General features: G+C 37.5%; 3 protein-coding genes across 3 annotated transcripts in view; 2 read left to right on the forward strand and 1 right to left on the reverse strand.

Moving 5' to 3' along the window:
• The first annotated feature begins 161 nt into the window (after positions 1-161).
• On the forward strand, positions 162-1720 carry LOC134002279 (apolipoprotein D-like). Its single transcript, XM_062441605.1, has 5 exons — positions 162-295; positions 460-564; positions 759-880; positions 1030-1118; positions 1232-1720. Exons 1-5 carry the CDS (start codon positions 281-283, stop codon positions 1471-1473), a joined length of 573 nt encoding a protein of 190 aa, XP_062297589.1. The 5' UTR covers positions 162-280; the 3' UTR covers positions 1474-1720.
• Positions 1721-4429: 2709 nt separating this feature from the next.
• Positions 4430-8072, forward strand: ggh (gamma-glutamyl hydrolase (conjugase, folylpolygammaglutamyl hydrolase)). The gene is made up of 9 exons (XM_062441661.1): positions 4430-4706; positions 4961-5069; positions 5200-5250; positions 5928-6012; positions 6095-6233; positions 6349-6455; positions 6667-6757; positions 6856-6990; positions 7104-8072. The coding sequence occupies exons 1-9, from the start codon at positions 4577-4579 to the stop codon at positions 7220-7222; spliced, it is 966 nt and encodes a 321-aa protein (XP_062297645.1). The 5' UTR covers positions 4430-4576; the 3' UTR covers positions 7223-8072.
• A 2285-nt stretch (positions 8073-10357) lies between these two features.
• The window catches only part of LOC134002088 (dipeptidyl aminopeptidase-like protein 6), a 127562-nt gene continuing 121890 nt past the window's right edge, over positions 10358-16029 (reverse strand). The window contains exons 18-26 of the mRNA XM_062441362.1: positions 15197-15295; positions 14697-14766; positions 13395-13589; positions 12826-12880; positions 12490-12589; positions 11641-11699; positions 11476-11548; positions 11289-11362; positions 10358-10507 (exon numbers count right to left, since the gene is read on the reverse strand). Coding sequence (XP_062297346.1) covers positions 10358-10507; positions 11289-11362; positions 11476-11548; positions 11641-11699; positions 12490-12589; positions 12826-12880; positions 13395-13589; positions 14697-14766; positions 15197-15295 — 875 coding nt within the window. The remainder of the gene's footprint in view (positions 10508-11288; positions 11363-11475; positions 11549-11640; positions 11700-12489; positions 12590-12825; positions 12881-13394; positions 13590-14696; positions 14767-15196; positions 15296-16029) is intronic.

Here is a 16029-nt window from a genome sequence, read left to right on the forward strand (position 1 = left end):
CAGAAATAATAGTTGCAGCCTTACTAGTACTGTACCCAACTTAGCTGAAGCAGAACTGTACTGTACCTTTTATGAGCCATTGTGTTATTTGCATGTTTGTGTTAACTTGCTTAAAGGTTTTGTCAACACAATCCAAACATAGCTCGTCAAACTCGTTTCCTTCCAAAGGTCTGGTATGGAAGGCAAAACATACAACAAACCAAATAGTGCTCCGTTTGCATTGAGTAGGTAAAAGTACATGATAGTTGCACAGTAAACATAATCACAAGGCCACTGAGACATGAAGGCATTCCAGGTACTGTAAGGACTTTTAATTTAATGGAATTTGTAATATGGAAATGTAAGAGTATCACTATAGTTAAAATGTGTAATTATGTACTGACATTGGGCTATATATTTCTGTTTTAACCAAAAGACTGGACCCAGTTTAACCACATTAACTGTTCTAACTTTAAAAAGGTCCTGTTTGTGCTCTCCCTGGCTGCCACGGCAGCTCACGGTCAGTCTTTCCATTCTGGTTCTTGCCCCAGGCCATCCGTCCAAGACCATTTTAATGTCACAAAGGTAAAATATTGAGGGACTGTCCATTCTGCTGATTTTTGGCATGTGTGTATTGATTTGGTGTATACTGTCCATGTGTGCTGTGTTGCCATGGTGAACAAGTAGATAATTAATCTCCTACTGAAGGAGATGCCATTAAAACACAGCTGTCCCCATCAACAAGCTAACTAACAACATTTGTTCTCCTTTTCTTCTAGTATATGGGTACATGGTATGAAATAGAGAAGCTCCCAGCTGCGTTTGAAAAAGGAAAATGTGTCCAAGCTACATACAGTCTTCTTGCTGATGGGACGGTCAAGGTTCACAATGCAGAGCTGCTGTAAGGATTTTATTGCCCCACTGAATGCTACTCAGTAACACAGGAATACGTGGATGGATTTGCATTTATCTTCGTATTCAAGTAAAATCCAATTTTTTACATTAGTTGTCCCTCTCTCGTTTTCTCTGTCACATTTTTTCTTTATACAGGTCTAATGGGAAGATAAATTCAATTGAGGGAGTTGCAAGAGTGAAAGACCCATCTCAACCTGCAATTCTAGGTGTCAGCTTCTTTAAAGGTAATATAATCTGGCTGCAAAATGTAGCAGCATAAAGTGTAGCAGCATAAAGCGCAAAAAATCAAGCTAGTACATTTTATCATCACAATATGTTTTTCTGTATTTATAACCAGGTGTTCCAGATGGCCCATACTGGGTACTCTCCACAGACTACCAGTCATATTCTCTGGTCTACTCTTGTTCTGACTTCTTTGGCCTTTTCCACGTTGACTTTGCCTGGATCCTGGCTCGCACTCGTGTGCTGACTGATGCTGTCATTAGCCAGTTACATGATAAGCTGGCTGCAGCTGGTGTAAACATAAACCGCCTGACAGTCACCAACCAGACTGGCTGTGAGGTCATGCAGAAGTCATGAAAAGTGGAACAAAATGCTGATTACCTGTTCTGAACTGTAGTGTAAACGCCATTATACCTTAACATGGTGTAAAGTAAGACTTTGTTTATTGCTGGATATGGAGTCAAAATCAACTATTCACTACATCAACACTTATCTGCTCATAATGAAGATTTTTGTGACTTCTCATGGTCTCATTAGTGTTTGTTTTAATGCATATTTAAAATTAAGTGGTGTTTGGCAGATTTTAATAAAGTATCAAAACATACACAGGGATGTACTGATGAGTGAGATTGGTTTTAATATTAAATTTTAACCCTGAGTATAAGTTGACAATTTGCATTGCGTCAGAAGACAATACATGTTTTGATGTTTTCATTATGTTTTTTTAGTTTTTTTAACTATAGATCTGTTCAATAGTTTGTAGAGATATGTAATGGTATGGATACTAAACATAACTTTGAAACATCACACATACATTAATACAGACTATTGGACAGAATGGTTGCCACTACACCATGACCAGTTGTGTCACCTTTCAGCTGAAAGATGAAAGTGCAATATATAGTAGGTAGAAACCTCACCAAAGTTATATGCATGTCTCTGTAATACATTGAACATCTGTAACATTGTTGGAGTCATTATGGATAATTAAAAAAAAGTAAGAAAATCTATGCAGCATTTTTATTAAACATACTATTCTTTTGTCAGAAATAATAGTTGCAGCACTACTAGTACTGTAGCCAACTTAGCAGCAGCAATACTGTACTATACCTTGCATGAGTCATTGTGTTGTTTGCATGTCGTTCAAACAAAATTAATCAAACACAGTTTACTTCTGAAGGTCTGGCACGGGAAGAAAAAACATCCAACAAAACAGATAGTGCTCAGTTTGCGCAGAGTAGGTAAGAGTACTTGATATAGTTGCACAGTACACATAATCATAAGGTCACTGAGATATGAAAGCATTTCAGATATTGTAAATATTTTTCATTTAATGACCTTTTTAATATGCAAAATGTAAGAGTATCATCATTGTTATTTAATTCACTGACATTGAAATGTTTATAACCTTCTTATTTTGGTTTTAACCAAAAGTCTGGACCCAGTTTAACCACATTAACTCTTCTAACTTAGACAGTCGGTCTTTACATCCTGGTGCTTGCCCCAGGCTGCTCCAAGAACATTTTAACGTCACAAAGGTAAAATATTGAGGGATTTTCCATTCTGCTGATTTTTGATGTGTGTGTATTGATTTGGTTTATACTGGTTATGTGTGTAGTGTTGCCAAGGTGAACAGGTAGATGTTCAATCTCTTTCTGGCGAATACGCCATTCAGAAAGAATGAAATTCTTTAAAGGTAATATAATCTGGATGCATCCTTTGGAAAGAGGATTCTTTGAATTTTCTATCTTCTGGAGTGAATTAGAAGTGAAAAGCAGCCTAAAGTACAAAAATTAAGCTAGCTATCCTTGTTCTGACTTCTTTGACCTTTTCCACATTGACTTTGCCTGGATCCTGGCTCGCACTCCAGTGCTGGATGATACCGTCACATGCCAGTTACATGATAAGCTGACTGCAGCACATGCCAACATAAACCGCCTTACAATCACCAACCAGATTGGCTGTGATGTCATGCCCTGAGAAATTATCAGCAAAACACCAAGACACCAAAACACCTTGAGGTGGCATTAGTTATATAATAATTAATTGTTGGATACGTGTGTCATTACTTGTTTTAAGGTTAAACAATATATCATAATAGGGACATTCTCTTTCTGCTCATAATGAAGACTTTTGTGACTTCTCATGGTCTCATCAGTGCTTTATTAATGGACATTTGCAAATGTTTAATAATGTATAGGGATACACTGAGAATTGAGATGGTTTTGATATAACATTTTAACCATGAATAAAAGTTGACAATTTGCATTAGCTCAGAAAATGATACATAAATTGATGTTTTCATGATGTTATAAATCATGTATAATGATAATAAATCTAACCAAAAATGTTAGTAGACAGTTTAATATTCCAACTGTGGCCTAAATTAAAGGCAAGTTTAATCAAACTAGACACTTAATAGGTTTTCACCATAAATCATAAAGTTTTGTAGCAAGCTGAATTAATGTTAGTGTAATGTTAGTTGCGAGTTTTAAAGCCACCAAAGGTTCTCCTCATTGACTGTATATGAATATGGACGTCATGACAGATCCCCAAAAGTAAAGCCACAACATCAGTTGCCCCCTGGTGCCCCTTGGTCCAACAAGAATTGCCTGGCTGACCGACCCATTCAGCTCCGTAGTGGGGATGGAAGTAGTGAAAGAGAAGAGGATGAGAGGAAAGCTGCAAGCTATCATGAACAATCCCTCTCATCCTCTCCATGCCGAGCTGATGCAGCTCAGGAGCACGTTCAGCCTCAAAGTGCTTGGGGGGCTTTTTCATACCATCAGTCATCAAACTGTACAACACCACAGCTCCCAGTAGGCTACCTCCCACCCCCACTAAAAAGACTGAGGCTGTCCTTAATATTTAATCCCAGGAATATTGCACACTTGTGTATAGTATCAGGAATTGATATGTAATGCACATTTATATAATTGCAGATTATGTTACACAGAGATTGCTTATTGTATATTTTAATTTATTTTTTATGACTTTCACCATTACAAGGCTACTGTTGTGTCAATTTTGAATTACTCCCTTGGGGGATCAATAAAAATACCTTACCTTACATTGTGATGATGTGAAGGATTTGCTTTTCTTGGCTTAAATACAGTTTTACAAATATAAACCCTCCATGGATCAAAACATCATAATAGAAAGAGTAAATTGACCTTGAGGTGTCATGTGAACAACTTTTACATTGTTTACTTTGGGCTGCAGGGGTATTTTTCCATTGCAGTACCATCAATAGCCACTGAGAAATCCAGCTTTTATAAACCCTGTAGTCAATGACTCTCCCTCACGCTTGAAGGGGAAGGTGTACTCATTTGGTTGTCACCAGTAGATCCAACTAAATTGTGCACGCTGCTCCTTTAACGTCTTACGCTGTGCTTTTACTTTGAGGACACTGCGCCGGAAGTCTTGTCACCAGCAACACAGCAGCATAAACAGAGGCACAATGGCGACAATCAGTCGTGAAACAGTCTGTTTTGGGTTTAGAAACCTGCTCATATTGTTGTTTTGCCTCTCCGTTACTTGTCTGCCGTTTTTCCCCACAACCCAAAAGAGAAATGACAAACCTATTATCGGTAAGTTTACTATTAACACTTATTACACTACTGCACGAAGTTAAGCTCACACACACATGCAAGTGAAACCAACTGATTTACCTGAAATCTTTATTAGCTTCAAGTGTTTAAAGTGTGTTTTAGCATTTGCAAGTTAAAGGGGTTTCAGTGTGTCAACCTTACATAACTGTCAAGCCAGTAAAATGATGATAGAAGTATTAAACATGCTGTTTTTCTCCCCCCCCCCCCCCCCCCCCCCCCCCCACAAAAAAAAGGTATCCTGTCTCAAGAATCGCGTTCACTTCCAGCAGGCAAAACATCTTACATCGCTGCCTCTTATGTAAAGTACATGGAGTCAGCAGGAGCCAGGGTTATCCCTATCAAGTGAGTTTGTATTATCTAATCAACTTGATAACTGTCAGTCCTTCATGTGACATGAAGTTTTGCAACACCCAGTTAATTAAGACATCACATTTTAACTGAAACCTACAACCTTTCTTTTTAATTTCTACAGGATTAACCAGACATTGGAGGAATATACGAAAATCTTCAACTCCATCAATGGGTAAATGGTATAATATAGTCCACTGTAGTAACCAGTTAAGCAGTAAGCCTCAGTATGGAATATATAATGTGATATATGTATGTGATCAGTGGAGGTATTAATGTGATCACTAACCAGGAGGGCACAAGTTAAATACAATAAATAATTAACTGACCTCTGATCATAATAATAAATCTGCTGGCATGATTATGTATGTTTCAGAGTAGGATTGATGAATTGGACAAAATAACAAAAACTTTATGATGTGTTCAGCACTGTTGAGAACATTTTAAAGAACATGTGCAGCAAATTAAATGGCTCTTTTCTTGGTATAGGTTATCATGCATTTCACCTTTGTAGTCTTGCATAATATGGCATGGTTAATGACTGATGCACTCACTGCAACAGTAAACATAACAGTAAATCGGCACTGAATCTCAAGTGAATCACATGTTGTGTAATAATTTGCAATTATTATTGTGCATCACTAATAACAGTGGTACGACAGTCATATTTAGTATCCCAGTATTTTTATGGAAACATTAGGCTATAAGACTCTAGATACACCACCTAAGTTTACGGTATGTTGTAGGGTTTTCTATTATGTTGTCCAGTCTGTATGTGTTTCCATTGTGGTGATAACCTCTTTGTTTCTTTGCTAATGACTCCATTCTTGCATGTTGCTTCTTTGTTAACAGAGTCCTTTTCCCAGGCGGAGCTGCCAGTATCACTTCATCTGGCTATGCAAGGGCTGGAAAGATCTTTTATGATCTTGCTATTGAGGTGAAAATGTGAACTACAGTAAACTGATTTTTCTGTGTTGATTATGTCAGATTATGTTTCAATGTTGTTTGTGATGTTTCAGGCAAAGGAGAGAGGCGTCCATTTCCCTGTGTGGGGCACCTGTCTTGGATTTGAAATGCTGACCGTTTTGACGAGTGGAGAGAAGCTACTCACAGGAACCAATACCAGCGGTGTGGCATTGAATCTGGACTTCACTGTTGGTATGCCTTCTCTCCTCAATGATTGTACTCATATTTTCTTATCAGTGAGGGAAATCATCACATTTAAACAGCATGTGTTTTTATTAATGACCATTATGCTTTGACTCATTTGCAGAGGCCTTCGAAAGCAAGCTGTTCAGAGGTTTCCCACTTGCACTTATGGAGGCTTTGGCTTCTGAGCCACTGACTGAGAACTCTCATAAGTGGAGTGTGTCAGTGGAGGTATGTCTTTCACCAAAATTGTGATAAGAATACTGTAGGCTTCACTCACCAACATGATCAATATCGCATAGCAAAGAGTGCAGAGTAAGATCCAGAGTCTAAAGTGCAGATAAACAACAGATTAATTACAGAATACGTTTCTGTGAACATAGAGAAGGACAAAAAAGAGAAAGGAGGTGCACTGAAACTATTTTTTCCCCCTTTCTTTCAGACTTTTAACACAAATCCAGAACTGAAGAAGTTTTACAAAGTTCTCACCACAAATACAGATGGAACAACAGAGTTTGTGTCAACAATGGAAGGTAGCTATGAATCATCTTTGTTGGTAAAAGTTTACATTAAAATGATACTGTAGGAATCTGTTTTAATGAGTACTTGCTATTCTCTTACGTCTTGACAGCCCATCATTACCCAATTTTCGGAACACAGTGGCACCCAGAGAAGAATGCATATGAATGGACCAAGCCTTACATTCCTCACAGCCCAGCAGCAGTCAAAACCACTTTCTACATGGCTGAATTCTTTGTCAATGAAGGTAAGAACACAGCATATTTTTTTTACATGTCTTTTAAAGTCCATTTCTAGTCAGTAACTGCATGGTCCAATCTTCGTGACCTGTAAATCTGTTTTTGTTTTCCCTTCCTACAGCCAGAAAGAACTTTCACAAATTTGAATCAGCGGAGGATGAGAGCGCAGCACTGATATACAACTATAACCCGGTTTACACTGGGCAGACGAGTGCCTTTGAGCAGAAATATTATTTCTAAAGCCTGTTTGTACAGTGCTATTCCTTTACAGCAGATGATTGGCTGTTTCAGTCATGTGACTTATTTAACTTGTTTGATTTTGCTGCTCTCTCCAACTGTTAAATCTGCATCCAGACAAGAAGTACACTGGAAATAGAGTAGATTCATACATACAACATTAATCTTGATGTAATGCAGGATTAAAAAAAGATGAATCATACTTTGCAGATGCTGTAGCAGGGTTTAGATGAATTGAATATCACTGGAGACACTGCACATAGTGATACTTTAATGGCATTTTGCTTGGTTTTATGTAAAATTTGATATTCTGTATCAGATGATCAAATAGACAGTTATCAACATTGAATAGACTTTCTTAAATCTAAGTTAATCAATGTTTTTTAATTCATGGATTCAATCACTATGTGTAATGTAAGGGATTGCTTGTAGTGATGGATCCATAGAGAATTATGGAGTATTGTATTAATCTTCAGCTCATTGATTTTATGTGAATGTATTTCAGTGAAAAAGCTAAGATAAATCAACTTCACACGTCCTGCTCAGCACCAAACCTCAAACATACCTAGCTTGTGAACATTGTGGAGCATTTAGCAGTTCAGACTAGAGTCAGGATATTTCTTCTCAGGATTTATTGGAGACCAAAACAAAGATGAAAAGAGCTGGACTTCATTAGAAACTTTCCAAAGACTCTAAATGAATGCTAATGTTTATCCACAATAGGGAATTGCTTGCTAATGTTGAATGTTTGTATAGTGATAATACTGTATGGTTATTCATCTACTTTGTCAAAAACAAATCTATCAGTACAACTTTAAAATGTACAACAACAATAAAAGAGATGACCAAACCATTGAAGACTGATAAAATATCTTTTTTTTAATTCTAACATTTACCTTCATGCCACAGTCTGCCATCTTTTTCTATGCTTTGGATAACAAAGATGAGAATCTTGGAAAAAGTCCTCAACCGCTGGCAAGAAAGTTTGATGTTGCCATTGTCATTTAAAAGTCCACTTTCAATTCAAGGACAGCAACAGGAGAACAGAAATGAGTAGTCAAATGTAACTTCGAAAATGCTTTATGCACAAATAACACTCAGGTAATATTGTTCTTTTTTTTCTTCTTTAGAATAAAATGATATTTGAATAACATTTAGACATCAAGCTGACGAGACTGGGATCTCAATCACAATACTACTGGAAATGTAATTTATGCAATCCAGTAAGGAACATTCAAGATGTCAAAATTACCATGTGGAATTGAGCTATCAGGGATAGTGCTGCAAATAACCTCTTTAACATGCACTGAAACATAACACAAATGGTCATTCAAATTAAATAGAAAAACTAAATAAAATGGAAAATTACACTTGTGCCTCAATAATTCTGCATTTCATATGACATGACTACGACTTCCCCCCCTTTATATACAAATGTATAATTTATTGGGGTACAACTCTAATCCTAATGGCTTCTTGCCTTTGCCCTCGTACAATATATTTACTGATTTATGCCAAGAGTAAGTGACACAGCAGTAACAACAAACACTCCTGTCTTGACTCTGGGTATAAATTTACTTACTGTTCATTAATGTCTTTTCAACAATTATGCATGCAGATTCTGTACATTTTAGCTTGGTGTTATGATGTCATTGATCATACAAAGGGCAGGGGCCCAAAGTTCAAAGTTATCTTTATCAGTGATTTTCTTTTTTTAAAAACTCAATTTTTTCAAATCAAGTGTTAGCTTTTGAAAATATCTTTTTTTTTTTTTTTTTTTAAACTTGTGCTAGAAAGACATTACTTATTTCAAGCCATAGATTCAAATGGATATCTGAGATTCAGGAAATATGCCTATATGGTTTCTTGCTGAGAGTTAGCCATTAGCTTAGCTTAGTGTGAATACTGGAGGCAGGAGGAAACAGCTACCCTGGCTCTGTTCAAAGACAAAAAAACCTGACTTCCAGGAAATTCCAGCACATAACCCCCTGTTAAAACAGCTGTCATATTTTTTTCACTTCATTTAAAAAAAAAAAAGTATTAAACAAATGATACACAACACATAAATCAGTGAGCTTTACAGGTGCTGGAAGGCAGGTTTTCTTACATTTGGACAGACTTCATGCTAAGCTAAACTAATCAGCTTCTAGCAGCAGCTTGATATTTAATAGAGTTGGATAGCCTTGTTGTAGTATCTAAATGCAGTCCCGCAGCAGGATGTTTTTCTGACAAAGTAAGGCAGTAAGGTGAGTAAAACAAGTTAATGCTTTTGTTTTTTCTTGAAGGATGTGATAAAACTGAAGTGTCACAACAAAGCTGTTTTAAAACAACAATCACAAACCCATGGCATTTTTTTCCTATCTCTTCCAAACATTTTGCAAGCCATAGAATTCTGTCAGCATCACTGAAAAACGTAAAACGAGGCAACGAGATGAAACGAACATCAGGGCAAACATATGCACCAAAGGAAAATGTATCCGTAATAGCCGAGTGAATGTTTGTGTGCTATTTTACATACTGTAGGAACAATCGACACAACCACAGTCCAACATAAAAAGTTCTTCACAACTTTAAAAATAGTAACATTTCCTGTATCCACACAATTTCAGACACTCCTTATGAACATTGCCAACCAGTGTTTTTCATCAGGTGTCTGATTTTCATTAATATACAAGCCCACAAGGTATGTGCTATAAGGTGTTCCGTCTCCTTACAGCTTTAAAGTCTGTGTGAGAGCTGATGCTTTCTCTCCACTGCTGTTGAGGAGCTGGTCCATCCTGCTGTACAGGAGACAGCTTCCTGTTAAATCAATCAGTATATTCCAAAACATCATGTCAAGTCATCAGTCTTGGTTGGCTCTCCAGAGGGCCTTTTGGATCAGAACTCAGAGCAGAAGATGATGAATGAGGATGGGTAAAGGAGTCGATCTGTCGTCTGCTGGAAAGGCAGTCTCAGGGTTCAGCATGCGGACACGGGGAGTCCAAATGCAGTGAGTTGAACCAAAACAAATGGAGCAAGAACAAATGACAGTTGCATATTGTGGATAACTGGACACCAGTGTTGTGCTTGGGCATGTGGACGGAGTGGAGGTTGGTTGGAGGGATGAACAGGAAGGATTTAGGGCCCAATGAGACCAAGCTAACCCTCGTCTTCACTTTCTTCCTCCAGAGTCTCCTCAAACACTCTTTCTGGTAGCCTGAAGCATTCCTCAAAGAAGTTCACCAAGGACTGGCTGAGGTGCTGCCTTGTTGCTTCACTGTGAATAAAGTGGCCTTCATCTGGGTAGATCTGAGAGATAAAAAAGAATAAGGTGTGAACATTAGAGCGATGCATCTTTGGCCACAATCAAAGGGGATACAGGTCCATTTCATGCACAGATGGTTTGATTTCATTAATAGGAGGCTGTCAAAGAGTGAGAAACATCACTCTCATCAAAAACATCAGGTCTCACTCCATACCAGATCTCTAGAAGTTTTGAAAATTTTTTGAGATTGTTTAAATATGTTGTTTGCCCCAGAAAAGAGTTGCAAGATGCCAGAGATTCCCTAGATGAAGTCCCGTTTTGTCTGACCGACAGGACAAAACCAAATAGATTACATTTTCAGTGCAAAATGATCAGACTTGCATTTTTTATCCTTCTTCTGTTGATCAGCTAAGCAGTAAATGGCTTAAATTCACAGCTTGAATTTTCAAAGGATATTTTAACTAAATTATGTTTACATGTGTTGCTCAAAAACCTATTAGAAGCTACTTGAGAAAAAACAAGGTTCAGGTATGTGTACACAGTAACCTATCGGTCAGTGATAAACTACAATGAAAATTCAGCTGCAGTGCATTATATCTTAATTGGATTAGTCCTAAGTTAATGCAGGATGCCCATGAAGGTCTGATAATCTCATTATGTGAAATGAAGGCATTGTGTGGGCTAATCCTCTGCCTGCTCTGGTATCCAACAGGGATCACAGAGCTCCCAAAGGTTGGAGAATAACTGAACCAGGAAAAGAGACGAGCAGGGAAATTGGATCAGCAGCAGTTGTAATTAGTTAGGAGTGAATATGAAACCACATACCTGTAAGGTGTAGTTGGCCTTTTCATTGATAAGTTGAGCAATGAATTTTGCTGTATGTTGGAAATGGACTTTTTCTGGAAAACAGGATGAAACAGATGCCAAAATATCAGCTACTGGATGTCTGTTATCTTCATGTAAAGTTTAAAAAAATACATTTTTTGTAATGCTTTAAAAATGACTTTCCTACCATCAGCTGTTGGATGGATAATAAGAAATTTCTTGTCCTTGAACTGAGATGCTCTGTGTGCTAAATTTGCCATCTGAGGAGAAATTCAATTATAGTAAATCAAATGGATACTGCAATAATAATCGCAACTGGAATTTGAAACTAACAAATGCAATCAAATCTTACTGTGTATGCCCTTGGATCAGGTTTGGGAAGTCCAAGATATCTCTCTGAAAAAGCAGAGGCTTGAGAGGAAAGAAGGTTTCATTTAATACTTGTCTTGACATCAAAATTCAATCAAAACCTCATTAAAAACAAGACAGCTAAGTCATTTCTATTTGTTTCTTTAGCTGTTAGCTGTTAGCTGTTTCCATATTTCTTTTTTTTCTCTCCATATTGAAATATATTCACCCATCTACATATTCCTTAGTCTCAAAGCTGTTGCAGGCTGTCTTCATTTACAATTCTGAACTTATACAGTGTCATGGCATGTCTTTCACCCCCTCTGGCAAAGCGAGAAAAATCAAATAGATGGGAAATCAGTCACACCGCGACGCCCAGCTCCTCCTTAATTTGCAGTTTCCTGACTCAGTGCGCCTACAGCTAGAAGAGCATCGTCTCTCTCTTTCTGTCATTCTCCTGTTACACACAATTCTGCATTTCACACATTTTATTCCTTTGGTAGCTGAGGTGAGGCTGGTGTAGTTAACTTTGTCTTGAACTGTTATGATTGGGTTCTTGGTGTATCTGCACTATCACATCGATAAGGTGAAAAAGCTCATCTCTATTTCTCACATACATATTATACACACATATAGTCACTGAAATAACTCAGAGCTATAGATGTAAAGGTGCTAGATTTCTTTCTTTTTTCCATTTTAATACTTTCTGACAACACAGTGGAGCCTTAATGATTATGCAGAGGCTATTTGCTTTCTACCTTCTGTACAGCAGAGTCTATAGCTCTTTTGTATGCAACAGATAAAAACAGTAAACACATTTTTAAAATTCACTGCATACACAAACACGCCTTACCATATAATTCAAAGTCGGTGATGGGCGAGAGGACAGCACCACATTTTACAGGCGATTGCTCCCCACTGACCAACAAACTGGTCACATAGCCGCCATACACCTGAGATACAATAAAAGCTTGTTATCACAGAGACTGAGAAGCTGCACATTTGAACATAAATAAGGATTTTGATTCATTTTAGAAACTGAACAGCTTGAGGAACACAGGAGTGTGGATTAATCTATGCAGGGTCATTTTTGGACACACTGAGATGACACTCCTAGAATACAATAGTCCAGCCTGGACGTTAACAAATATGCATGATTCTTTCAGCTAAAGACTGAGACTATTCTTACCTTTCCAAAAGCTCCGACTCTGGTTTTGTCAATGTAGGGCTCTTTAAGAATAACACTGCAAAAGATAAACATTGCTTATGGTTAGGTAGAGCTTTCACAAGGGCAACTAAACTGAAATAAGGTATTTATGACACATTATAGCCGTGGGTGAGCATGCTTAGGAAGAGTAAATATATTCTGTGTCTCATGGCATATTTTCCATTTGTTGAATGGATTTTGAGAGGCTTAAGCCACTTGTTTAAATGAATTTGCATCCTGATTGAGTGTTTTTCTTTTGACATGTGCAGTATGTAAACACAGACTGTTTAATAAGCCAAAATACAGTCTGAGTCATCTATTATCTTATAAATCTTTTTTTACATTTTTTATTGTACTTAATTGTATTGTTTTTCCAGGAAGTTAAAATGTCTAAAGCATGTTCCAAAAATATCCCAAAAGCATGGGAAGAAAGGGTTTGGCATTTTTGTTGGAAAGTCAAAACATCCTGAAGGGACTTAAGTGAATTCTGGTGTTTTCAGTAAGAAGCTTTATGTATTTTTAATGTTTGATCGAGGTCCTGCTGCACATACTTGATTGCTTCCTTCTGATCCTGTTCCTCGAAAACGCCCAGCTTCTTCTGGATCCGGTGCAGGAGGTTGGTGCCGTGGAAGCCGCTGCCTCGTCCATCACATCGCACCACGATGGCGCCAAAGCTGCTGACCAGCACTGTTGCCCAGTCCATGTGAAACCGCTCTGACACTATCTGGCCACCAGGTGTCCCATCGCTACACAACACACACAGCAGTACAGCAAGTAAATTCAAGTCAAGTTTATTGTTGTCCCAACTTTACACAGCAAAGGAGGACATTTAATTTCTCTTAAAAGACCTACAAATAGACATTTGGATTAAGAATAAACATGACACATCAATATAAAAAGTTATAACAAAAGACACATATCAATAAGACAAGAACTATCCATAATGAAAAAGTGCAAAAGTACACTGTGCAAATCACTTAAAGTTGAATGGATAAATATAAAATATAAAGAAATAGCTCAAAATGGATGTGGCAATGTTCCCTCGGTTTAAGTAAAAGCACTAGTGGGAATAGGTTTCCATATATTATGAGTTTAATGTGTCTTTTATGGGACTCTGTTGGTACACAAAATCATCCACTCTCTGAAAATTGCTTTTCGATTTCCGTTTTTTTGAGTGTGTATAATTTTCTATGGGCATATCTGTCAGTGAGCTACAATGTACAGGGTAGTTTGGAGGATGAATCTGAACATACAGTAGACACGTCATTCAAAAACAGCTAATTTGACATTATTTAAAAGCTAGTAGTATTGCAGTCTTGTCATTAAAAATATTTTATGGATCTTACTGACAATTTTAGGACTTAAACTATTGTTTTGTTTAAACTGCAATACAACAAAAATACAAAGAGAAGGAGAGACAGGCCTCTGAATAAAACACTAAAGTTGAAAAGTTAACTGTATTCCAACTAAAGCTAAAGGCACAATGTTCATAGATAAGCTGTCATGATCACTTTCATAGGATTGGAAAATGGGCGTACAGGAAATTGTGGAGCATTAAGAGCCAGATCCAGAAGAAGTCTCGATTTAAGCTGCAGAGTAAAAGATAGTCACAGGCCTGAGGAAGGGGAATGCTAATGAAAGGATGGAGAGGATAAATTTCCTCATTCGCAGCGTAATTATTATCCAGCTAGAGCAGAGGACAAAGCAGCACGTCTCTGTGTTAGATTAACATGTCTGATTAAAACTCCATCCTCATATAACTCAAAGTGAAGCGTGGACACGAGTCGACACTTCTCACAGACTCAAACTTTTTCTTTGTGTGTGTGTGCGTGAAAAAGTACGCTCATACATACACAAGCAGGAGCAGCGGGTAGTGTGATGTTTCCATGAAGCTGGCGGGTTTGAGGATCTGCATCGATAAAGCTGTAATGCAGATACAAAACAACAACATGAATGCTCTTTTAGATAGCCCTCCTTTATTCAGACAAACTATCCAAATTTATTTAAGGTCATTATTATTTACTACTAAGTAAATTGTATAATTGTTTTTTTTTTTACACATATGTACACTGTACATACTTCATTTAATTTAAGAAGTGCTCAATAAAAGGACATAATTGAGTTGTAGAAAATAATGATGACGTGTGACATAGCTTAGGTATGGAGGTGTCTCATCTCAAGGTGCTGTAGTACAGAAAGCTAAATTGAGGTGTTTCAAATTATACTGTAATTAAAACTTAATAGTTTAGCATACTGTAAAACACTGCATTTTCTTTTAGGGTTTTGGAAATTTGTCTCCAGCTGTCAACTAGTTACTGTACATTGTCTATTGATAATGACGCATGATACATACTGTAGTCATCCATGTTGATATCTTTGTACTCCACAATAGGCATCTGCATAGAGTCCAGGGACAGCCTCAGGTTCTCATTGCTCTCCAGTTTATATACTTCTGCAATACCTGTAGAAAGCAAATGATCGACCAATGATCAGTTCACTGTTTAGACCATGTTCATGTATCTGTCAAAGTTTTAATCCCTGGCAACCCAATTATGGCTAAATAAATACTGGCAAGTGTAAAGAAATGTATATTTGGCATTCTCATATTTCCCAGTTGACTTAAAAATCATGAAATTAAAGCCAGACTTCACTGGATTGCCACTTAAAAGAAACACTTCAAAATTATATTCATCGCTTAATTTAAACTAGGTCATTTGGAAATATGTGTGGAGCTGCGCAGTAAAATACATTTTAAAAAAAAACTCCTCCAAAGAATATCAAAACCTCTCATCCTCCCAAACTTTCAGCATGAAAAACAGACATGACTGCTGTTGATAATGTGACCTGGATTCTCTGAAGGCAAACTTCATGCCTCGAGAGGTTGTCTAAAAAAAGCGATCCAGCTGTACTTAACAGCGACAGCAGGCTTGTGCAGCACTAATTTATCGTCCTTGGTTGCTATGAATGCTGAAGTCAAAGAAGAATCAGTAAACATTTTATGTTGGGAATAGCTTGTGTAAGCGGTCAAAATGCAGCCTCCAAGAGGGAAATCAACAGACAGCTACCACTGTTGCCCATTCTGACAAACTCAGATAAAACTTGCCAGGCTTCCAGGGGAAAACTTCAATTAAACCTTGTGAAAGGGAAGAGAAGAAGAGGTACTCAGTCTGGATTACTGACAGGAGC

This window comes from Scomber scombrus, chromosome 20 (genome assembly GCF_963691925.1).
Source record: "Scomber scombrus chromosome 20, fScoSco1.1, whole genome shotgun sequence".
Taxonomy (NCBI): Eukaryota; Metazoa; Chordata; class Actinopteri; order Scombriformes; family Scombridae; genus Scomber; species Scomber scombrus.

Excerpts from the sequence above, each read along its gene's own strand:
- LOC134002279 (XM_062441605.1), top strand. Across the intron at positions 881-1,029 it reads GTTCACAATGCAGAGCTGCT|GTCTAATGGGAAGATAAATT; the intron begins GTAAGGATTTTA and ends TTCTTTATACAG. Across the intron at positions 1,119-1,231 it reads AGGTGTCAGCTTCTTTAAAG|GTGTTCCAGATGGCCCATAC; the intron begins GTAATATAATCT and ends ATTTATAACCAG.
- ggh (XM_062441661.1), top strand. The coding sequence starts at position 4,577 with ATGGCGACAATCAGTCGTGAAACAGTCTGTTTTGGGTTTAGAAACCTG. Across the intron at positions 4,707-4,960 it reads AAATGACAAACCTATTATCG|GTATCCTGTCTCAAGAATCG; the intron begins GTAAGTTTACTA and ends CACAAAAAAAAG. Across the intron at positions 5,070-5,199 it reads GCCAGGGTTATCCCTATCAA|GATTAACCAGACATTGGAGG; the intron begins GTGAGTTTGTAT and ends TAATTTCTACAG.